This window comes from Moschus berezovskii, chromosome 12 (assembly GCF_049115385.1).
Source record: "Moschus berezovskii isolate FMDL1 chromosome 12, NW_MosBer_1.0, whole genome shotgun sequence".
Taxonomy (NCBI): domain Eukaryota; kingdom Metazoa; phylum Chordata; class Mammalia; order Artiodactyla; family Moschidae; genus Moschus; species Moschus berezovskii.
The window spans coordinates 19,720,415-19,739,627 of record NC_142471.1 but is presented as its reverse complement, the minus strand read 5'-3'; the positions used below and the strand labels follow the sequence as shown (position 1 = coordinate 19,739,627).

The window sequence follows — 19,213 nt, the reverse complement described above, 5'->3', positions numbered from 1 at the left end:
CCTGGTCTCTTGCATTGCAGGTGGTTTCTTTACCATCTGAGCCACCAACGAAGCCCTATAAAAATATTTGTCAAGCCCAATTTAAACATTAAGAAGACACTTAAGGTTTTCAGCTAGTTGCACTTGTAACCTTTATTTATTTCCATTAAGGGTCGACCGTGTCGTGAAGAGTCCGACAGGACTTAGCAACTAAACAACAAAAATGTAGTATATATGGTAATGGAAAAATATCTAACTTTAATGTAACCATGATGCAGTATGAAATAAAAATGAGTGTTTTTTCAGTACTGATGTTAATTATTTTAATTTTATAAAATTATTAAATTGTATATTACTGGTAATATATAAATACTGTGGCAGTTGTTAGTTAAGTATAGTTCTTAAGGCTACTTGTTTTTGTAGGGGACACAGTACTAGAGGAACAAACATGTTTTTAAGTTAATAACAACATAATCAAATCTGAATTTATGTGAGATTGTAAGATGCATCTTGTGAAATATTTAACACATTCTCTAATAAACAGTAAACTGTAGAAAAGTAGTATGACATGTATTTAAAATTTGATAGTTTATAGTATAATGTAATAACCTGAATCAAACATTTGCTGTTTGTTTCGGGCTCAGAATAAGGCTGCCATATTACTCCAGTTGGTTTTTTTTTTTTTTTGGTAACTTATATTACACTGAATTCTTTTAATTCCATACATGTTTTATGATCACATCTTAAGTAATTATGAAATGAAATACTGGTATTCTATATGTGATTTAATATTCACTTCACTTATTATTAAAAAGTACTTTGTTCTAAAGTTATATTTCATTTCTATCACTGTTCTAAAACTGAATTTTTCTAATATTAGAATAATCACTGTTCCTGTCTTTCATTTTTAAAACAAAAAAGGATTGAGATTTTCATAAGTACAGTGCATAATAGACTAAATTTAAAATATCTTTTTTTCTAGTAGTTAACCTGGTGTTTTTTATGAAATGAAGCTGATATATCTGGAATAGATTTAAAGGGACAGGGCATTGGCTGGGAATTGGAAGTTTTTCCTCTTAACACGATTTGATAAATTGGTTGTGTGGTATTAAAATCAGTATAAATTTTTAGATTTATTGAAATTGCAATACCTAACATTGGGACAAATTTAAAATAAAAGACCATTCACACACATCATTAAAAATAGGTGAATGTTTTCTTGTACTTGCAGGTATCTGACATTCTTTCTTCGTATTCAGTGTGTTTATTATACATGCAGCACAGATCTCAGTTCAGACTAATCACATCAGGTGCTGAATGGCCATCTGTAGCTATTAAAGGTTTTTATAACTATGAACTATTTAAATTATTCTTAAAAATAATAAAAATGTTTAAGGAATATTTTTTAATCTATCAAAATAAATATTACCAGTTAGTTTTTCCTTTGAGTAAAGTATTGGTGTGGTTGTTGGTTATGTCATTTGATTTCACTTAGATTATTACCCCAGAAATATTTTAAACTGTTTTCCCCCCTGTGTTTTTAAAACTATCAGTATATTTCCAGTGAGAAATGAGTAAACTAAAGGTAAATTGTTTACTTGAAAACACACTTGAAATTATTCTTAATAGGTTTAAAGTTACGTTTTATTTTTGCCCACTTGAGAGAGATTTACATATTAATTGTTTTCTGCACTTTCTCACCTTGCTAAATCTGTAAGGCAAAAACTTTGTATTTGCATTTGCCTTGTGAAGGAGACAGTAAACTTGAGCTCTCAGTCTCGCCACTAGTCTGTCTTTGTCTGTTGTTAAAATTATGAGCCAGTCTCTATGGCGCAGCCAAATGAGTAATCACCAGTAATGTGACTCGTGCTGGAAGTGACTCCATCAGCACCTGTGACGGAGGATTAGTTACAGTTTACAGAGCACCGCCTCTTCCCTTCTCTCAGTGTGCCCTAAGCCAAGTAGTCGTTCTCATTTGGGTGTCTGCGCTGTTGGAAGCTACTGCAGTGTGTTTCCACACAGACAGAGTACAGTGGGAAAAGGCTTTCTCTAGCTGATGGATGGCTGTTCTCTCTATTTGGAGTATCTTACTGGTTATGTAAGCGACCTCGGGAGAAATTATCCTGACCCAGATCGGAGGATGCAGTAGTGCTTCAGCTGCAGGATTTCTTGGTCGTTAACACCACAGTGCTGATGACAAAGAGCGAGTTGTAATCCTCATCACTGCCAGGACTGAGCCAGAGCAGACAGAAAATCGTCATTTGCTCGTCGGAGTCTTGTTAGGTTACAGCCTCTGCTTCGTTCTGTGGTCTTGGCTTTTCTTACTATACAATGACGACGCTGCAAGTGAGCTCAGAAATGCTTGGTTTGAGAGCCATTTGCCTGTGATTTTTGAAGACTTAAGAATTATTGAGGCTAGATTTAAAAAAAACATACTGCTCAAGAACAAAATGGAAATGTCAGCTATACTTCTTGACCTTTAAAGCCTTGTCGTGGATATCGGAGATTTAAAGATACTTGAAAATTCTCAAGAACAGAGTACGGTTTGTATTTTTCTGCTTCCTTTTTCTTTTGTCTTAATTTACATTTGGTTTTGCTTCTCGGTTTTAGGAATTAAGGTCACTGTCTTTTTCAGATCCAGCTTTCTTGGTCTTAGTTTTTTAGAAATTTTAATGATTTCATTTGTTTAGAGAGAGATTTATTGTGTCGGTAGTAATTTCATAACACTGTACGATAAAAAAAACAAGCTCAGTTGTTTAAAGTATTATAGCAGAAATGTTTTGGATTAGGGTTTTAGAATATAGTGTTTTAAGGGAAGTAGGGGTATTTATTTTGTGAGGGTTTTTTCTGTCTGGTGTATGCTTGTCCCCACCCCCAACTTGTTTTCTAACAGTATCGTGTTTTTCAATAGACCTGCTTGGGTGGGAATTTGGACTTTGTTCTTTTGAGTCACTCCAATCTTTTTTTTTTTTAAGAGTAAACCTTGACTTCTAAAATGTATCTTAGATTGTTTTCTGCTTTAGTATTTCTTTAGTGAGATTTACATTAGATTTTTGTAGTTTATGAGCCTAATTTTTTTCACTTGGAAAAGGAATTGTTAAATGTTAACTGGAGATTGTTAGAAACTTGGACTGTAGACATAAACCTTGTGAATTTCCAGTCAAATGTTAAATGGTGAGCTTTAACATGGTTTGTTTGAGCAGCTGAGTTATGTTTGAGAACTGTAGCTGATTTATTTTAAAAATGTTTTTCGAGGAGGGCTCATCTGTTCGCCTCTTCCTCATGTGAATGGAATGTGGTGCAGCATGGAGCCCCAAACAGGATACAGTTGTTCTAAGCATTCTTCCTATAGCGTGGTAGGCCCTAGTAGAAATGCAGGCTCTCTACTAAGTATTTATTTGACTTTATACTACTTTTAAAGTGCAGTTAACAAAGACAAAGGACCTTAAACGAACTCTGAGTCCATTAATGAAATTGAAAAAGTGTTTTGTTTAATTGGCAATTTTAATTTGGATTTTCAAAGACTTTTTTCAGTGTTAGAATGAAGTCATTTTGTGATTAGGGTCACATTCTACTGTGACTTTCATCTGATGGTAGCTTGTAGCTTCCCCTTAGGCTGTGGAAGTTCCTCATAGAATGGTATATCTTTAGAGTCTTGAATTACTTAGCTATGCATGAGTTCTAGTTTCTTTGCATTCCAGTGCACCTAGACCCATGAAATACTTACTACAGATTCATCCAAAATCTGTAGGATTCATTCACTTTTATTTAAATATTTGTTTTTATTTTTAAGCTAATGTCTTTAAAGTGGATGTTTTTAACTTGGATACAAAAATTATTAATGGTTAAATCATTGATTTGCCACTTTAGGGAATTAGGATATATTTTAACTCTTAGTTTTATATGTTGTTTGTCTTTAATTTTTCAGTAAAGTAGGAACAGTCCCACATTTTTAGGGTTGCTTGTTTAATACATATTGAAACATTTCTTTAACAAGTACTATAAAAGTATTTATCGGCACTTGGGAACCTATTTGTAGTTTAAGAGTAATTGCACATTTTAAAATTTGCAAGTCTTTGTCCTATTTGCTATTTAAGAGGCATGGTGTACTTTTGGCTTCCATTTGTACATGGTTATTGTAAATACTCATGCATCAGAAATAGACCAGTCTTTTAACATTTCTGATAGCTAGATTCTGCCAGTAGCTTTAAGTTAGATACCCTAAAATGAGAAGTCCTTTTTTATTTTAGCCTAGAAACTAAATTTTTTTCCTCTGTAATTTAAATTATGATAAATTGGCCTATTGAAATTTACCCTTAGATCTCTGACTTAACCTTAAAAAGCAGAGTTCTGAGAGGTTCTCTTCACAAGAATGTTTTTCATATTATAAAATGACTAGGTCTCATAGGAAATGCAAACCACCTGTATTATTTGCGTAAGAAAGAGGCGCTTGGTGTGGAGAAGTTTACTATTTTTCCAGTCCTCCTTAATTGAATCGGTACAATATCTTTAGTCATTTAGGTAGTTCCTTTTGTGGGCCTTTTTTTAACCTTCCCAAGTTGACCTGATTTGGTACTGTTTAGAAAGAAATAAGAGCATTTGATAAAGTTCAGGGATTTAAAGTTCTCTTTAGAAGCTGCCAGTGTTTTCTAATTTTTTTGCTAAAAATTAAACAGATTTAATTTGAGAATGTTACATATTTCACGTAAAGAATTTAGTTATGGTAAATGGAAAGTGTCAGATGGCCACAGAAGCAGGAGATAGCTAAATAATGGGGAAATACCTGTTTTGAAAATGTAACTTCTCACACACAAAAAAATACTTTTGATACCTAAAAGGTTAGCCCTAGAACGTGGGGAGGAGGGTATTACTGTGATTAGGTTTTCTAATCATAAATACTGAAATTGGAAATGTAAGATAATTTTTTTATGTTCATTTATGAAAGAATATATCATTTATTAGTTCATGAAGTGAATAGTATAGGAATAAGGCATATTTAAAATGCTTAGTTATTTTCTTGTGTTTTCAGCTTTTTCAAAAGATAGACTCCTGATGAAAGCTTTAAAGATAATTTCTTAAATAGAGAAATTAACTGTTTAAGAGCCATTCTGAATTAAAAATCTTGAAAGGTTTTTCAGCAGAGTGTTTAGTTGTGATTAGCAAGATGTTAGATTTCTTGAAGACATAAATGAGAGAAGAGGGAATTAAAACGGCTTTGTATCTCCTGGAGATTTTTACTGTCTGCAGAAACCTTTGGTTTACATCCAAATAGTCGCACAAGTTACTTGTAGCAAGAAAGATTTCCCTTTGTGATACAAATACTTTAGAAACTGAGTTCCTTTTTTTATTTAATTTTCCAAACTTAGATTCTTTAATAGTAAAGTCACTATGTTTTTAAAACAGTGCAATATTGTTTTCATTTATAAGTTTTAAAACACTATCATGGATATAATATCCTTGGCCTTTATTCAACTTGCTTCTACTTTGAAAATAATTAGGATAGTCATAAAAAGTGCATACCTAGTACCTTTATTTCCTTCCTTCCTCTTCCTCTCTTGCCTCCCTTACTCCCACCCCCTATCCAAGATAGGAGTAAATTCATTTATGTAAACGTTGTCTTCAAATGACTATGGATTTGCTCAATTCACCCCCCCACCACCACCGAGTGCCCCCTTGTTTTGTTTTGTTTTATAATAGTGGAAATCTGGAGAGAGTTTACTGGAAGGTGATTTTGAGTTTTGTGTAATATTTTTACCTCCCTCCCTCTTTTCCTGCGCCCTTCCCCCAGTGCTACTCTTACTGAAGCAGCTGGATTTTTATTTGTGCTTGGGGCATGGGCGGGGGTTAGTAGTACACGGGGTGGAGTTAAAAGACCAGATGCATCCTGATCATTTAAAATCCTTCATGTGAATGAGCTATGAAATAAACTACACATGTAAATCATAACTACTCTGTTTTATAAAGAATAATACTTAACAATATTTTAAAAAAGTTGGAATGATAACCTCTCCTACCCAGTTTGCTTTTTTGGAAACAACTTCTCTTTTTTTATATTAGGAATTTTTATACATATGTATATTTGATTATATCCTTTTAAACAACTGGGATTTATTAATAGACTGGGATTTTTTTCAAATCATTTCTTAAAATCTACTTAATTTCTTTTTAATAATAGAAAATAGATAAAACCATCACTTTAGATTATGAAAACTAATATTAATTTTTAGCCTAAAATCATTATGATAATGACTTCAATACATTCTGTTTGTATATACCCCTTCACATTTTGAGGATAAAACCCAGAAAATAACCATTAGAATTTTTTTTTCTCTTACCAGACTTTCAAACCCCTGGTTGAAAAAAGTGTACCCAGTTCAATCACTGCAGTAGAATTCCTTGTAGATAAACAACTGGATTTTTTAACTGAAGATAGTGCCTTTCAGCCCTACCAGGTAAGAAATTTCAGGTCACTTTAAAAAATTACTTACTCATTAAGCTTCGTTGATATTCAGATATTCTTTTGAATATTTAAGTCTGGCTTTCTGGCTAACAACAAGGCATATAATAAACTTAATGCATTTGATAAAGTTTGATTATAGGATAAATGATTGATTTATCCAATCCGTATACACAGAGAACTTATATGAGCCAGGCAGCATCTTGTGGCTGTGCATGCACAAGTGAGCAAAATAAAAGTCCCTGCCATTCAAATGATGTTCATTGTTAGATAATAACTGGTTAGATATTAGTATAAATTATCTTTGTCTCCAGCTCTCAAGGTTAAGATTTGGGTCAATTCATGTAATTAAATGAGATTAGTATTTACTATATACATGCATATCAGTTTAGCATAATAGTAGTTCATTTTCTTTTTAAGTGGTAATTTTCTTTAGATTGTCATAAATCGAATTGTTCAGTTTCTAGATTTTAATTCCCAGTTGTTGCAATTTAAATACAAAACTTAATTGGAAAAACGTTTTTTAGTTGGTTTTTAGATTTAAATCATGTAAAGAAACTCATATCAAAAGTAGTAAGCTTAATTTTTTAAAAATCTCTAGTTATGTTTTATCAGTTAATTTTTTAAAGGTAAAAGTTAAAATGCACAGCAGTTTGTTTTCTTTGTATATTTGAATTTTAGATTGAATTATATCAGTATTGTATAGGTTTCTTTAAATGTTTACGATAACATAGTAACTACATTGAAAGAAAGTATAACTGGACTAATTTGACTTGTTTTTTAAAATGAAGCTGAAAGTCCATATTCCTGTTTCATTTCAGAATAGTTACTGATTTCAAAAGTAAAATATAGAGGCATTGTTTACACGGAAGGAACAAGAGCTTGAGTTAATGAGCAGTGGTTTGTTGTATGTGAGGTATAATACTTAGGGAATTAGTAGTTAGGTTCTTCTTTTATTAGATCTACCAAAAGTAGATGATACTTCCCTTAGTTAAATGTTATTTCTTTCTTTGAAGTCTTCATGGATGTGCTTTTGTCTTTGCACATTATTTTTCATAGTTCATTAAATGGCCTCATTTTTGTACTGTTAGCTTTTGCTCTTTGATTATGTTATTTACAGCTAAAAATTTATAACAAGTTATAGTTTAATATTGGAGGTGTTAGAGCTCTTCCCTTGGGTTTTATTTTGTTTTGGTTTTAGTTGTGATTGCCATTTTGCTTGCTTACTATAATCTGTCTCATTTCCAACAGTCTTAGTGGGAATTAGACTAGGTGAAATCAAAGGAACCTTCCAACTTAGCATTTTAATTCTGTGGTTTCTGATTAGCATTATAGAAGTTACAGCTTGGGTTTGATATAGAGAACTGAAATCATTATGTAGAAATTACTTTTAAAAATAAACTTTCCAGGTGGCCTAAAACTCTACAGCATGTTTATTAAAATTGTAATGATTAAAAGAATGTACTAACATATTACACAGGGTTTTTCGTACACATTTTAAAACTGTTTTAGACTCTGACAATTTTATTATTTTTATTAGAAATATAAGCATAGGAGCTAAAGTCTTATTTGATTTGGTGATTTGTATGATTATCTTCGTTAGCTATGTATATTCCCCTTGCTAGTATAGGTAAGTTGCTCTTTGGCCTAGAAGGATATAATATCTTCCAAAGGTGATATTATTCACTTGACATTTTAACCGTTTGTGTTTCATAAATAATGTGAATTTTAGTTTTAAGGAATTACACTAAGAGCACTTGATTTAGGATCCAGCATACCGTAATTTTAGTGTTTCTTAAGTGTTTTTGAAGGAATAAATGATATTCAGTAAAGCTTATTGTAGCATTTTAATTTCTGTATTTCATGTTTTTAAAACAGGTTTAAAATATAAAAATATATATTGCAATATGTAAATTATAGGCATCTACTGTAATATTATGAATGAAAATTTACTCCAGCGACTGAAGATGGCTCAGTCTAGGTTTTCAAAGTTATTTATTTAAATGAATTTATAAAATATAGATATGGTCCACATAAGGAAAGACTTTTAGAGTTCTTGTAATTAGAGTGGCTTTATCCCAGAATGCTTTCTCTAACCAGTTGTCCAAACAGCACATTAAATTCCTTGGCATGTTAAACATGGCAGCTGTTCCTGGCATAGATTTTGTAAATAGTGCCTTGATATATCTTAACCTTAGAGTAACCTATGTAAGTCAAAGGGAGTTAGGAGAAAATTAAGTTTTTAAAATGGTCTCCCTGTTTTTTCTCACTTATTTTAATTTCAGGAGGCAGTTTCTTCTGAATCTGGGTATTAATTATCCATTGTAGAGTTCTTAAGTAGAGCAGGTAAAAAAGTCTTTGGAAGTGGCTTTTCTGTATTAGGTGATGAGTATGCTTAAGTTTTGGAGAAGGAAATGGCAACCCACTCCAGTGTTCTTGCCTGGAGAATCCCAGGGACGGGGGAGCCTGGTGGGCTTCCGTCTATGGGGTCGCACAGAGTCGGACACGTCTGAAGTGACTTAGCAGCAGCATGCTTAAGTTTTGTTCGAAAAATTCCAAATGATGCTTCACTGTGAATCTATTTAAATAGTTTTATAGTGGGAATTCCCATCACCATCTTTTTGCTTGGGTTTTCATCTCAGCATATTATTCTGTAGTAGAATGCTCCCGTAAAGTTAACTTTTAGTTGTACAGCCCTATTTAATATATCACAATAATATATATTGTAAGATAATGATTAGAAAACTGATGACTCAAAATTAATACAGATCTTTTCAGATGACTCACTTTTAGTTTATTGGTTTGAATCCTACATTTATCTCTGAATAATTTCAGTGTATTGAGTATCAGATGGCATGTATTAACTTAGTTGATTTGGTCATTTTTTAAAGTGACTTGTGGTTGGTTAATCAGGGTGCAGCCATCATTGATCATGATTTTCAGTATTTTGGAAAGAACACTGAATGAGGAGAGAAATCAACATCTTATAGACAGTATCATGAAGGCATGTTAATACATTGTTGAAGCAGTATACCATGGTATTGTTAATTCTGTTTTTTCCTTCCTTTTGCACACAAATGAGTTTCTGCTTCCTCCTTTCAGACTTCCTGATCAGGCTTGCTGCTTTTAACTTTCTTTGAAGTAAAGGGGGAAGGGAAAAAGAGAGGAAGTAGGAGGACACTCTTCAGATTCTACTATGTCTTTCAGCTGGCTGGGAAGGAGGAGGGAAAAAGTATTTGTTTTTAAAGATGCTTTTTATAGGTTTTGTTGTTGTTGTTTAATTACTATGATTTCTATGTATGATTGCCTTTGGAGGATGAGAAGTTTTTAAAACTTTCCACTAAAATTTGAAGTTTTGATCAAACAAATGTAAAAAACAGTTTGATAATGAAATATGAACATTGAACTTTTAACATGATTTTGAAATCATCTTGTCCTGGATTTTGGCTTCTGGCCATGCACACACCTGCAATAAAGGAATAATAATACAAAGGGCACTAGTGAAAACCACTCAAGATTTGAAGCAGAATGTGCTTGCTTTTAATTACTCCCTGTGTCTATCTTTATATATTAAAATTCATTGTAGTAATGAGGTATTTTCCCTAGAATAATGTAGAATCATCCTAGACCTGAAGGAATACTCCTATTTGAAGTTCTTGGTCATTCTGATCTGCTAAAAGTTCAGAGATAAGACTACTAATGCTTTACTTTCTATCATCACAAAACACTGGCATTGGACACTTTATTAAGTATTTGATATGGTGCTATTGGGCTGTGAATTGCTGGTTGAAGGGACTGCGTGGAGCAAACCTTAGTATTTTCTTCGTTCTGAGACTAAAGATTGATTCAAGACTTGAGCAAAGTCTTAAAATATTTTGTTAATGAAAGTGTCTGAACTGTGTCAGCTCTGTTTATCATTACTCTAGTCCTTCAGTGAGAAAGTTGTTTTTTGTCGCAGTCTGTTTTGAACCACCATTTTTCCACTATTGATTATATAAATTCATTTTCTACAATTTCAGAATATCCCTAAGTTTGTTGTTGCTCAACACATCTCGTTTACTAAAAATGGCTTGAATGATTGCCCAGGATAAGTTACCAGTAGTTTAAATAGTGGAGTGTACCAGACACATGTATTTTTCCTTCTTATATTTTTGTTATTTGGAATTGAGATGAATTTGAGGGAGGTGAAATTTAGCCTCCAGACAGCCTAGGTGAACAATTAACTAGTTCTTTGGTTGTTACCAACCAAATGTTATATTTTGTTAAGTATTTGACATAAGTGAGCCACTGACAAGTTTGAAAGTCTTGGTGGTGGTAATTTGACTTACATGCAGATTTATTCCCCAGGGTACTGTGATGGTATTGCTAATAGTTTAGAGAAGGAAGTAAACAGAACTTTATCGTTAATATTGCTTTGGTGGGTGGAGAAAAGACTTTTTCACACTTTTCATTACTCTCATTTCAATTTGTAGTCTAAATATATTCAGAGCATTTTGAAACTAAGATTCCTGTAGAGGAAATGAGAATTTGACCTAGTACAGGATTTATTCCTAGTCCCAGAATTCCTCTCAGATTTGTTCTTTCTGGTGTCAAATTACTGCTCCCTCATAATTTTACTAAAAGAAAAAAAAAAAACAGACTTTCAGAAACTGCCTAGCAAACTATTGTTTTATTTTTATGATAGAAATTAGTGGGAGTTTTGTTACTGTCTTTATAATGATAACTGAACTTTTTATTGAGAAATAGATATTCATAAGAAACACCTATTAGGATAAGGGAGTGGCGTGCACTCACATCCCCACCTTCAAGAGTGGGGGCCTCTGCCCTTGAGTTGAGATGGGCAGAAACAGGCCCAGAGCAGGAGAGGAAGGGCCTGGAGCTCTTTGTGTCCTACTTACTGTTAACTCACTTGATGTTTTTTTGTGTTGTTTTTCCCAGAAAGGAGTCTTTAAATGGCAGTTTCATGCTCAGTCTCTACTTCCCTTTGACTTACCCTTAAAAAATTTTAATGTCTAGCTTTAGAAATATCCCAACTGACTTCATTCATTCAGTAGTTATTTAAATTATATTATTTCCCTATTCACAGCATCCTGCTTTGGTGTTTGATGGTTTTTAGAAGTTGCTAAAGGGACTTCTTTAGCAATCCAGTGATTAAAGCTTTTATTGCTTCCACTGCAGGAGGCACAGGTTCAGTCCCTGGTTAGGGAACTAAGATGGCCCATGCCACAGAGTGTGGCCAAAAAAAAAAAAAAGTTGATAAAAGTGTAAGTTATAGTCCTTATTTTTTTCAAGACCTTTATAAGCCATGATGAGAACTTTTAAAAAATTTCCTTGAAATAGATTTGATTTATTCAAATCAAAGGAGCCAAAAAAATACATAGTGAAGACAAGGAATACAGAAGAAAGGAGAAGTCAGCAGAGATTGAAATGGTGTAAAGAAATCTCATGAAGAGGGTGAAACTTGAGGATTCATTTGAATGGAGAGGGAAGTGAAAGCTCGGGAGAGTGAGGCAGACATTTGGCAGAAAGAATTGCATGATCAGTGATGAGGTAGGTTTAGGGGTCAGTAGAATATCAGTCTAGCTAGAGAAGAGATTTTGGTTTTAAATATAGACATCATACCAGAGAAATAAGTATTGTGGGGTCAGATAAAAGAGGGAAAGGATTGCTAAGTACAGTTACTAAGTGACTTTTATCTTGTAGGCCCTATGAATCATTGGAAGCTTTGAAGCAAGAGAATAACAAAACCAAAAGTTTCTACAGCCAAATGTTATATTTTGTCAAATTAAATATTAACAGTGACATCTGGTTATTGTACTATATCAGAAGGAGCTAATTGATTGGATCTTTTGTTTTGTTTGGATCAGCCTAGCTATGAATTTTGAAGTCAATTCATGTAGATATTGTGTCAAATCCTAGCTTTGCCATTTGCTAGCATGGGACATTGGAAAAGCCTAAAGCATTCTATATACTTGGTTTCCTCATCTATAATATACTATCCACCTCAGATTAAATGAATGACACAGTCAGTTAAGAGCTTATTACTGTATAGAAAACGCTCAATAGACGGTCGCTACTATTTAGACATGCCCTAAATTTCCCTTTTTGTAGATGGTGTCTTAAACCTTTGTGGTAGATATTTGAAACTCCTTTCTCTTCTTACCATATGCAACCATTGGACATTTCTCTGCCACCATCTGCACCTTTCTTGTAACAGTCTGTTTTCTTTGTCTTCTCTGGAACTCTCAACCATTCTTTCTGCAGCTGGTGTTAGATAAACTCTTGTGATGTTGGTACGAGCCATGGTCACTGCATAATAGAACATATATTTGTAGTATTGTTTCTTTTTCCCTCTATTTTAAAAGTGTATTCAGGTAAGATTCCCCAGTGACTGCTTAAACTATTTTAAGAAAGTGATATTAGAAAAGATGCAGAATTTGTGGTATTAACTCTCCACAACACATCCTTACATTTTTTCCCTAGGGAAGGTCATAAGCTCTACTTGCTGCTGATAGATATTTTTATCTCAAAAAATATGAAGTGATATTCAGAAACTTAAAGAATTCTTTTTCTTTGCTTGACTGTGAACAAACATTTGTGACCAACGTTGACCTAATCAAACTAATCTCTGGCTAATGGATTTTAGTCTCAGAGATAAGAAGCATTCAACCTAAATCTAGGTTTATCTCAAAAGAGAGAAAACTAGTAAACCAGGCAATACCAGATGAAAATCAAAATTATGCAAAATTGGAATAACAGGATTGTTTGGATTAGTTGCACTTATTCTGAGAGCTTTCTATTCTTTGTTTTTCTGTATCAGTTTCTGAATCATGTTTTGACAGAGTTGAGCATGTTCTCAATTAGTCCATAAGTTTGTGTATGCATTTCCCTTTTCCATTTCCCTTCATATTATCATTTGGTTGAAATTTAGAGGTGCCTTGTTGCCATAATGTCAGTAAAATGAGAACTGTGAGATTGTAGGATATACAGTGTGCCAAGACGATAAAAAATACAGGGTCATAGCCATAGCTGTGAACTGATTGCGGGTGTAATAATGGCTTGGTAGAATCAGCATCTGTGGGCAGGCGTTGGCCCGGGGGTGGTCTAGGAGATGAGGCCAGAGCAGGAAGCTGCTATTGTGTAGTTCTTGGCTTTATTCCATTTCTAGTCAAAAGTGACAGCTTGCAATAGCAGAGCCAAGCTGAAGCCTAGAAAGTAGAATGGACAATAAGAAAAGCGGAACCAGAAGCTAAAACAGAATCATTGTACTTCCTTTTTTATTAAGCAAGCTTTTTAAAAACTGTAAATTGGTGCATCATGTTTTAATATTCAGTGATTTTGCTCTTCATTCTGTGTAAGTGCTGCTTTCATCTCCCACTTGGCTGATTTTGTATTGCCATAATTGTGAAACATTAGGTCCCATAAATCAGGTATGCCAGTATGTATTGTCTGCTGCTATTAAAAGGGAGTTCTTCATTTTTAAAAATTAGTTGCAAAACTTGGTGTGTTGAAAATGTATTCATGAAGTTTAGGAACATGTTATTTTGACTGAAATTTGGCCCGCGTATGAGCTGTTCTGCAATATTCAGATTAAAAACATTTATAAGTCACGGTCTGCAAAAGTTCTCTCCTGGTCCCAAATCTGCTATGATCATATGCTGAAAAATCTGCCAGTCTCTTTTTAATTTTTTGTGACTGCTGTTATGAATTTAAAGTATGTGAAATTATGCTTGTAGACATCAGATTCCAAAGATTCTAAGCCATCAATCAGTTAGTTATCATTGAGAAGGATTTCTGCCAGTCAAAATAGGTAGATACTGTTTGTTTATTCCTTTTGCCCAACCCCAGCTTCTTACTAAAGCCCAGTCACTTTATTTAAAATATCAATTAAAATTTAATTTCTCAGTGTGCTGTTAATATATTTATAAGGTTCAACATTTTCCAGAATATTTACTTGTGCATTGTTTTAGGGAAACAGACTGTTTTATTTTATTATATGTAATGCTTTCAGGGTACATATATTAATTTAATCCACATAATTCTTTGAGAAGTACCTATTCACTTAGAGTGAATAGGCAACAGAAATGGAAAACCATATAAACTAGTTTTATTTTTAAAGGGATGGGGCTATTAAAAAGATACAACAGGAAATGTCATGGATGTCCATTGCAGAAAAGTACAGCTGAACCTTATTTGGAATGGAATTAGGAAGTGGAAGGTCAGAAACTCAAGTCACATATTCCTTCTTCCCCCATGCCTCAGTCTTCTTTCTGCAGACAGGTTTCTTCTGCTTAATCATAGGTTTTGCTTCTCATAATACTAGTTTCCACGTGACTTGTGTGTGTTAGTGTCGATTCTCCCACACTCCCTTCTTTGCAGGACTTTTAAAATCTAATATTTGTGTTTTTTGGTTAAACTGAGGGTAGGAGTATAGGAGAGTAAACGGCTGAAGAGAGAAAAAGGAAGAAAGATGAGGAAGGGAGAGAATCTGGGATAGCAGTTTTTATAGGCGAAGAAACTGAGGTTTAGGGAAGTTGTGATTTGGCATCTAGGTTCACATAGCTAGTGGTAGCCTAAACAGAACTTGAACCAAAAACTTCAGATTCCAAGACATTATTCTACTGTGCCACCCTGCTTTTATGAGCCATCACGTGGGAAACATCTCTTATTTGCACATCATTCTTTTGTTTGGCACTTTGCTGGTTTGCTTAGGATTGCCATCTTTCCTGTATATAAGATTAAAATTTTCCTTAATTGTATTAGCTGCACAATCTCCTTAGACTTTTCAAATACTGGTATCAAGCTATACCCCAAATCTGTGCTTCGTTTTCAGATTCCCTTGTTCCCTAGGCAAGAATCCAAACAGATTAAGATGTTTTGCCCTCTCCCAGTTTTCTCAGCTGCCTAGTTTTCTCTGTTTTGCTCAAAAATTTGTTCAGAGTTAAAATTAAAAAGCAATACTTTAAAACAAAGCCCTTTTAGCCTCTTGGTAAAAGGATTATCTCTAAAAATCCAAGTCTTTCTAGGTTTCAGACTCAAGGCAAAATAGTACTAGCCCTTAGTCAATAAATAATGATTGGGGGCTTTTTATTCATATGTTTGAGGACCTTCTGGGTTGTATTCCAAGAATACAAATATACTGCCTTCGTACATCTTATAATCTAATGGTGGAAGTGCATAGAAAAATACAAATGTAAATATAGGCAAAATACAGAAAAAGTAGCAGACACCAGAGAGGTATAAGGAATCTACCCTGATTGTGGGAGAAAAAAAGAGAGGATACCCCTATACTTAGATTAGGTGATCCCCTAAATTATCTCAGGATGCATTTAAATTAGCTAAGCCACTAAGACAGCAGGTCTGATTAAATGCTTGAAATATAGTGAGTAAGCAAATGTGTGTTCTATGGTCCACTTGCATTAACTCTAATTATACCTTTCCCATGAAGGTGGAATGGTTGACTAGTCAGAAATTTTTTAACCATTTTTTAGTTGGGTCAGCCACCTTATTGGCTGCAACTTCATTGTCTTTTTGGAGTAGAGGGATAACAGGCATTTGTTTAAAAACGGTAACAGTAAAACTTAGCATTTTAAACATTTAAGTGTGCAAGTCAATGGAGTCGAATATATTCACAGTATTATACAACCATCACCAAAATGCACATTCTGAACTTTATCATCATCCCAAATAGAAACTCTTCATTTATTAAACAATAACTCCCTATTTCCCAGTAGCCTGCTCTTCCCAGCCCCTGGTTACCTCTTGGTTCTCTTTTCTTGACCTGTATTATTATTATTATTTTGCCTTTTCTAGATATCTCATTTAAGTGTACAGTTTGTCCTTTTTGTGACTGGCTTATTTCACTTAATGTAATGTCTTCAGAATTCACCTATGCATCATGTGTCAGCATTTCATTGCTTTTTATAGGTGAATAATATTCCATAGTATGTATTTACCACATTTTGGCTGTCCATTCATATGTTGATGGACTTTTGGGTTGTTTCTACCTTTATACTATTATGAATGCTGCTGTGAACATTGATGTACAAATACTTGTTTAGTTCCACCTTTCGCTTCTTGTGGGTATATACCTAAGAATGGGATTGCTAGAGCATATGAAAGCTTATGTTTTACTTTTTGAGAAACAGCCAAACTGTTTTCCACAGTTCAGTTCAGTCACTCAGTCGTGTCTGACTCTTTGCGACCCCATGGACCACAGCATGCCAGGCCTCCCTGTCCATCACCAACTCCCGGAGTTTACCCAGACTCATGTTCATTGAGTCGATGATGCCATCTCATTCTCTGTCGTCCCCTTCTCCTCCTGCCCCCAATCCCTCCCAGCATCAGAGTCTTTTCCAGTGAGTCAACTCTTTGCATCAGGTGGCCAAAGTATTGGAGCTTCAGCTTTCGCATCAGTCCTTCCAATGAACACCCAGGACTGATCTCCTTTAGGATGGACTGGTTGGACGTCCTTGCAGTCCACCGGATTCTCAAAAGTCTTCTCCAACACCACAGTTCAAAAATTTTCCACACGCTCTGCACTATTTTACATTCTCACCAACAAGGATCCAATTTCTCTGTGAGAAGACTTGTTATTTTTCATTTTCTAAATAATAGCTATTCATTGCCTATGCTTTCAGTATCGTATTTGAGAAATTGTTACCAGTGCCAACATCATGAAAAATGGCCTTTAAGAGTTTTGTAGTTTTAGCTCTTACGTATAAGTCATTGATTCATTTTTAAATAAATTTTTAGATAGTATAAGGGAAAAATCCAATTTAGTTCTTGTGGATATCCAAATTTCCAAGGCTCATTTGTCCTTTTCCCACTGAATAGTCTTGTCACCCTTATTGGAAATAGGTTGACCATTTATTCTAAAATTTATTTCTGGGCTCTATTCTATTGCTTTGTTATATATGTCTGTATTGATTACTTGAGATAATTTTTTTCCCCACTTTTCTACACCTGCGTAATTTGTCCAAATGATTGTTAACCCTCAAGATAAATTATTTTAAAGTATACTGTTTTGTGTTGTGATTATTGACATTTTTTGAGGCATCTGTCAGTGTTAGGAGTATGATTCCGGTCATTACATTATTAGGCATAGACATGCCTTTTAGATAAGCTATGTTTTTAAGATGCAAGGGAAAAAGATCCACTGATTGTTGAATTGTAACAGTCAACATTCATTTATTGCTTTGTGCCAGTTTCTTTGCTAGCTACTGAGATTTAAAGACAGATAAAATACTTGGTTCTCTTTCAGGCCAGGAGGAGAAACTTAAATATAATTACAGAAACTTGCTATAAGTTCTAAAGTAGAGGTATGTTTATAGTGCTTGCCTGTTTCTCCTTTTGGTTTTACTTTTTCTCAGAAAGCAGAGGTTTAGAAGATGGGAAAGAGGTAAGGAAAGCTAATAGTGTTTCCTAGTTGTTGTTATTGCTGTTCAGTCAGTAAATCATGTCCGACTCTTTGCGACCCCATGGACTGCAACCTGCCAGGCTTTCCTGTCCTTCACTATCTCCCATAGTTTGCTCAAACTCACGTCCATTGAGTTGGTGATACCATCAGCCATCTCATCATTTGGCGCCACCTTCTCTTCCTACCCTCCATCTTTCCCAGCATCAGGGTCTTCTCCACTGAGTCACCTCTTTGCATCAGGTGGCCAAGGTATTGTATCTTCAGCATCAGTCCTTCCAGTGAATATTCAGGGTTGATTTCCTTTAGGATGAACTGGTTGGGTCGTCTTGCAGTCCAGGGACTCTCAAAAGTCTTCTCCAATACCACAGTTGGAAAGCATCAACTCTTTGGTGCTTAGCCTTCTTATGGTCCAACTCTCACATCTATCCATGGCTACTGGAAAAACCATAGCGTTTACTGTACAGGGGTACGTTAGGATTCTCCAGGGAAACAACACCGTAGGGTGTGGGGGTGTATACAAGTGTGTGTAGAGAGAAAAGGAGTAGAAGAAGTTTTAAGGAAATTGACTCACCCTCTTGTTGGGACTGGGAACTCTGAAATACACAGGACATGCCAACAGTGGAAATTCTGGCAGGAGTTGATGCTAATTCTAATGGCAGTCTGAAGGCACAGGCTTTTTCCTCTTTGGAGGACCTCATTCTTTATTCTTATGGCCTTCAACTAATAAAAAAGAAGCCCTGGCACATTATGGAGGTTAGTCTGCTTTACTCAGTCTTCTGATTGAAAAATACCTTCATAACAATGTCTCAACAGGTGTTTAACCAAACAGCTGGGCACCATAGCCTACCCAAGTTGATATGTATAATTAACAGTCACCGGTACTGTTGATATTTGGTTCTTTGTTTTATAGTGAATTTTAGGATGGTAGGTATCCCTGGCTTTTCAACAGTTAAATGTCTTTACCAACTCTTTCTAGTTACTATGTTAATAGGAAAAAAAAACCATCCCCACACATTTCCAGTGCCCTTCCCCACTTTATTTAGAGCTATTGGACTGTAAATTAAGACAACTAGAAAAGTGGAGGCCTTCAGAGTAATCTTGTCAAGGCACTTAGAAATGCTTAGCAAACATTGGCGTGCCATATTCTCTAAGCACCCTAATAATGAGCAAGTGTCATTTCTTTCTCACCGTTTGCCTCCTCTTGAGTTTCAATACTGTGCCATTTTTGCCCTGGAATTTCATAATCCCATACCAATTCAGTCTCATGCCAGACCAAATTCTTGTATCACTCACACATTCTCTTGAGATCTCTAGATCTCTCCTAGTCATTTCGTAAATATTATTAATTGTAAATGGTT

General features: G+C 34.5%; 1 protein-coding gene across 7 annotated transcripts in view; it reads left to right on the top strand.

The window, feature by feature from the left end:
- JMJD1C (jumonji domain containing 1C) overlaps nucleotides 1–19,213 on the top strand; it is a 330,340-nt gene that overhangs the window by 243,532 nt on the left and 67,595 nt on the right. For 3 of the 7 annotated variants that reach the window (XM_055425636.2, XM_088841916.1, XM_055425633.2), the window contains exon 3: nucleotides 6,318–6,431. Coding sequence is in view for 2 of the 7 variants with exons in the window: in XM_088841916.1 (XP_088698042.1) it covers nucleotides 6,318–6,431 (114 nt within the window). In the remaining 5 variants the exon portion in view is untranslated. Of the gene's footprint in view, nucleotides 1–1,915; nucleotides 2,523–6,317; nucleotides 6,432–19,213 lie in introns of those variants that run through there. The other 4 variants (XM_088841917.1, XM_055425638.2, XM_055425639.2 and 1 more) reach the window with 2 other exon arrangements.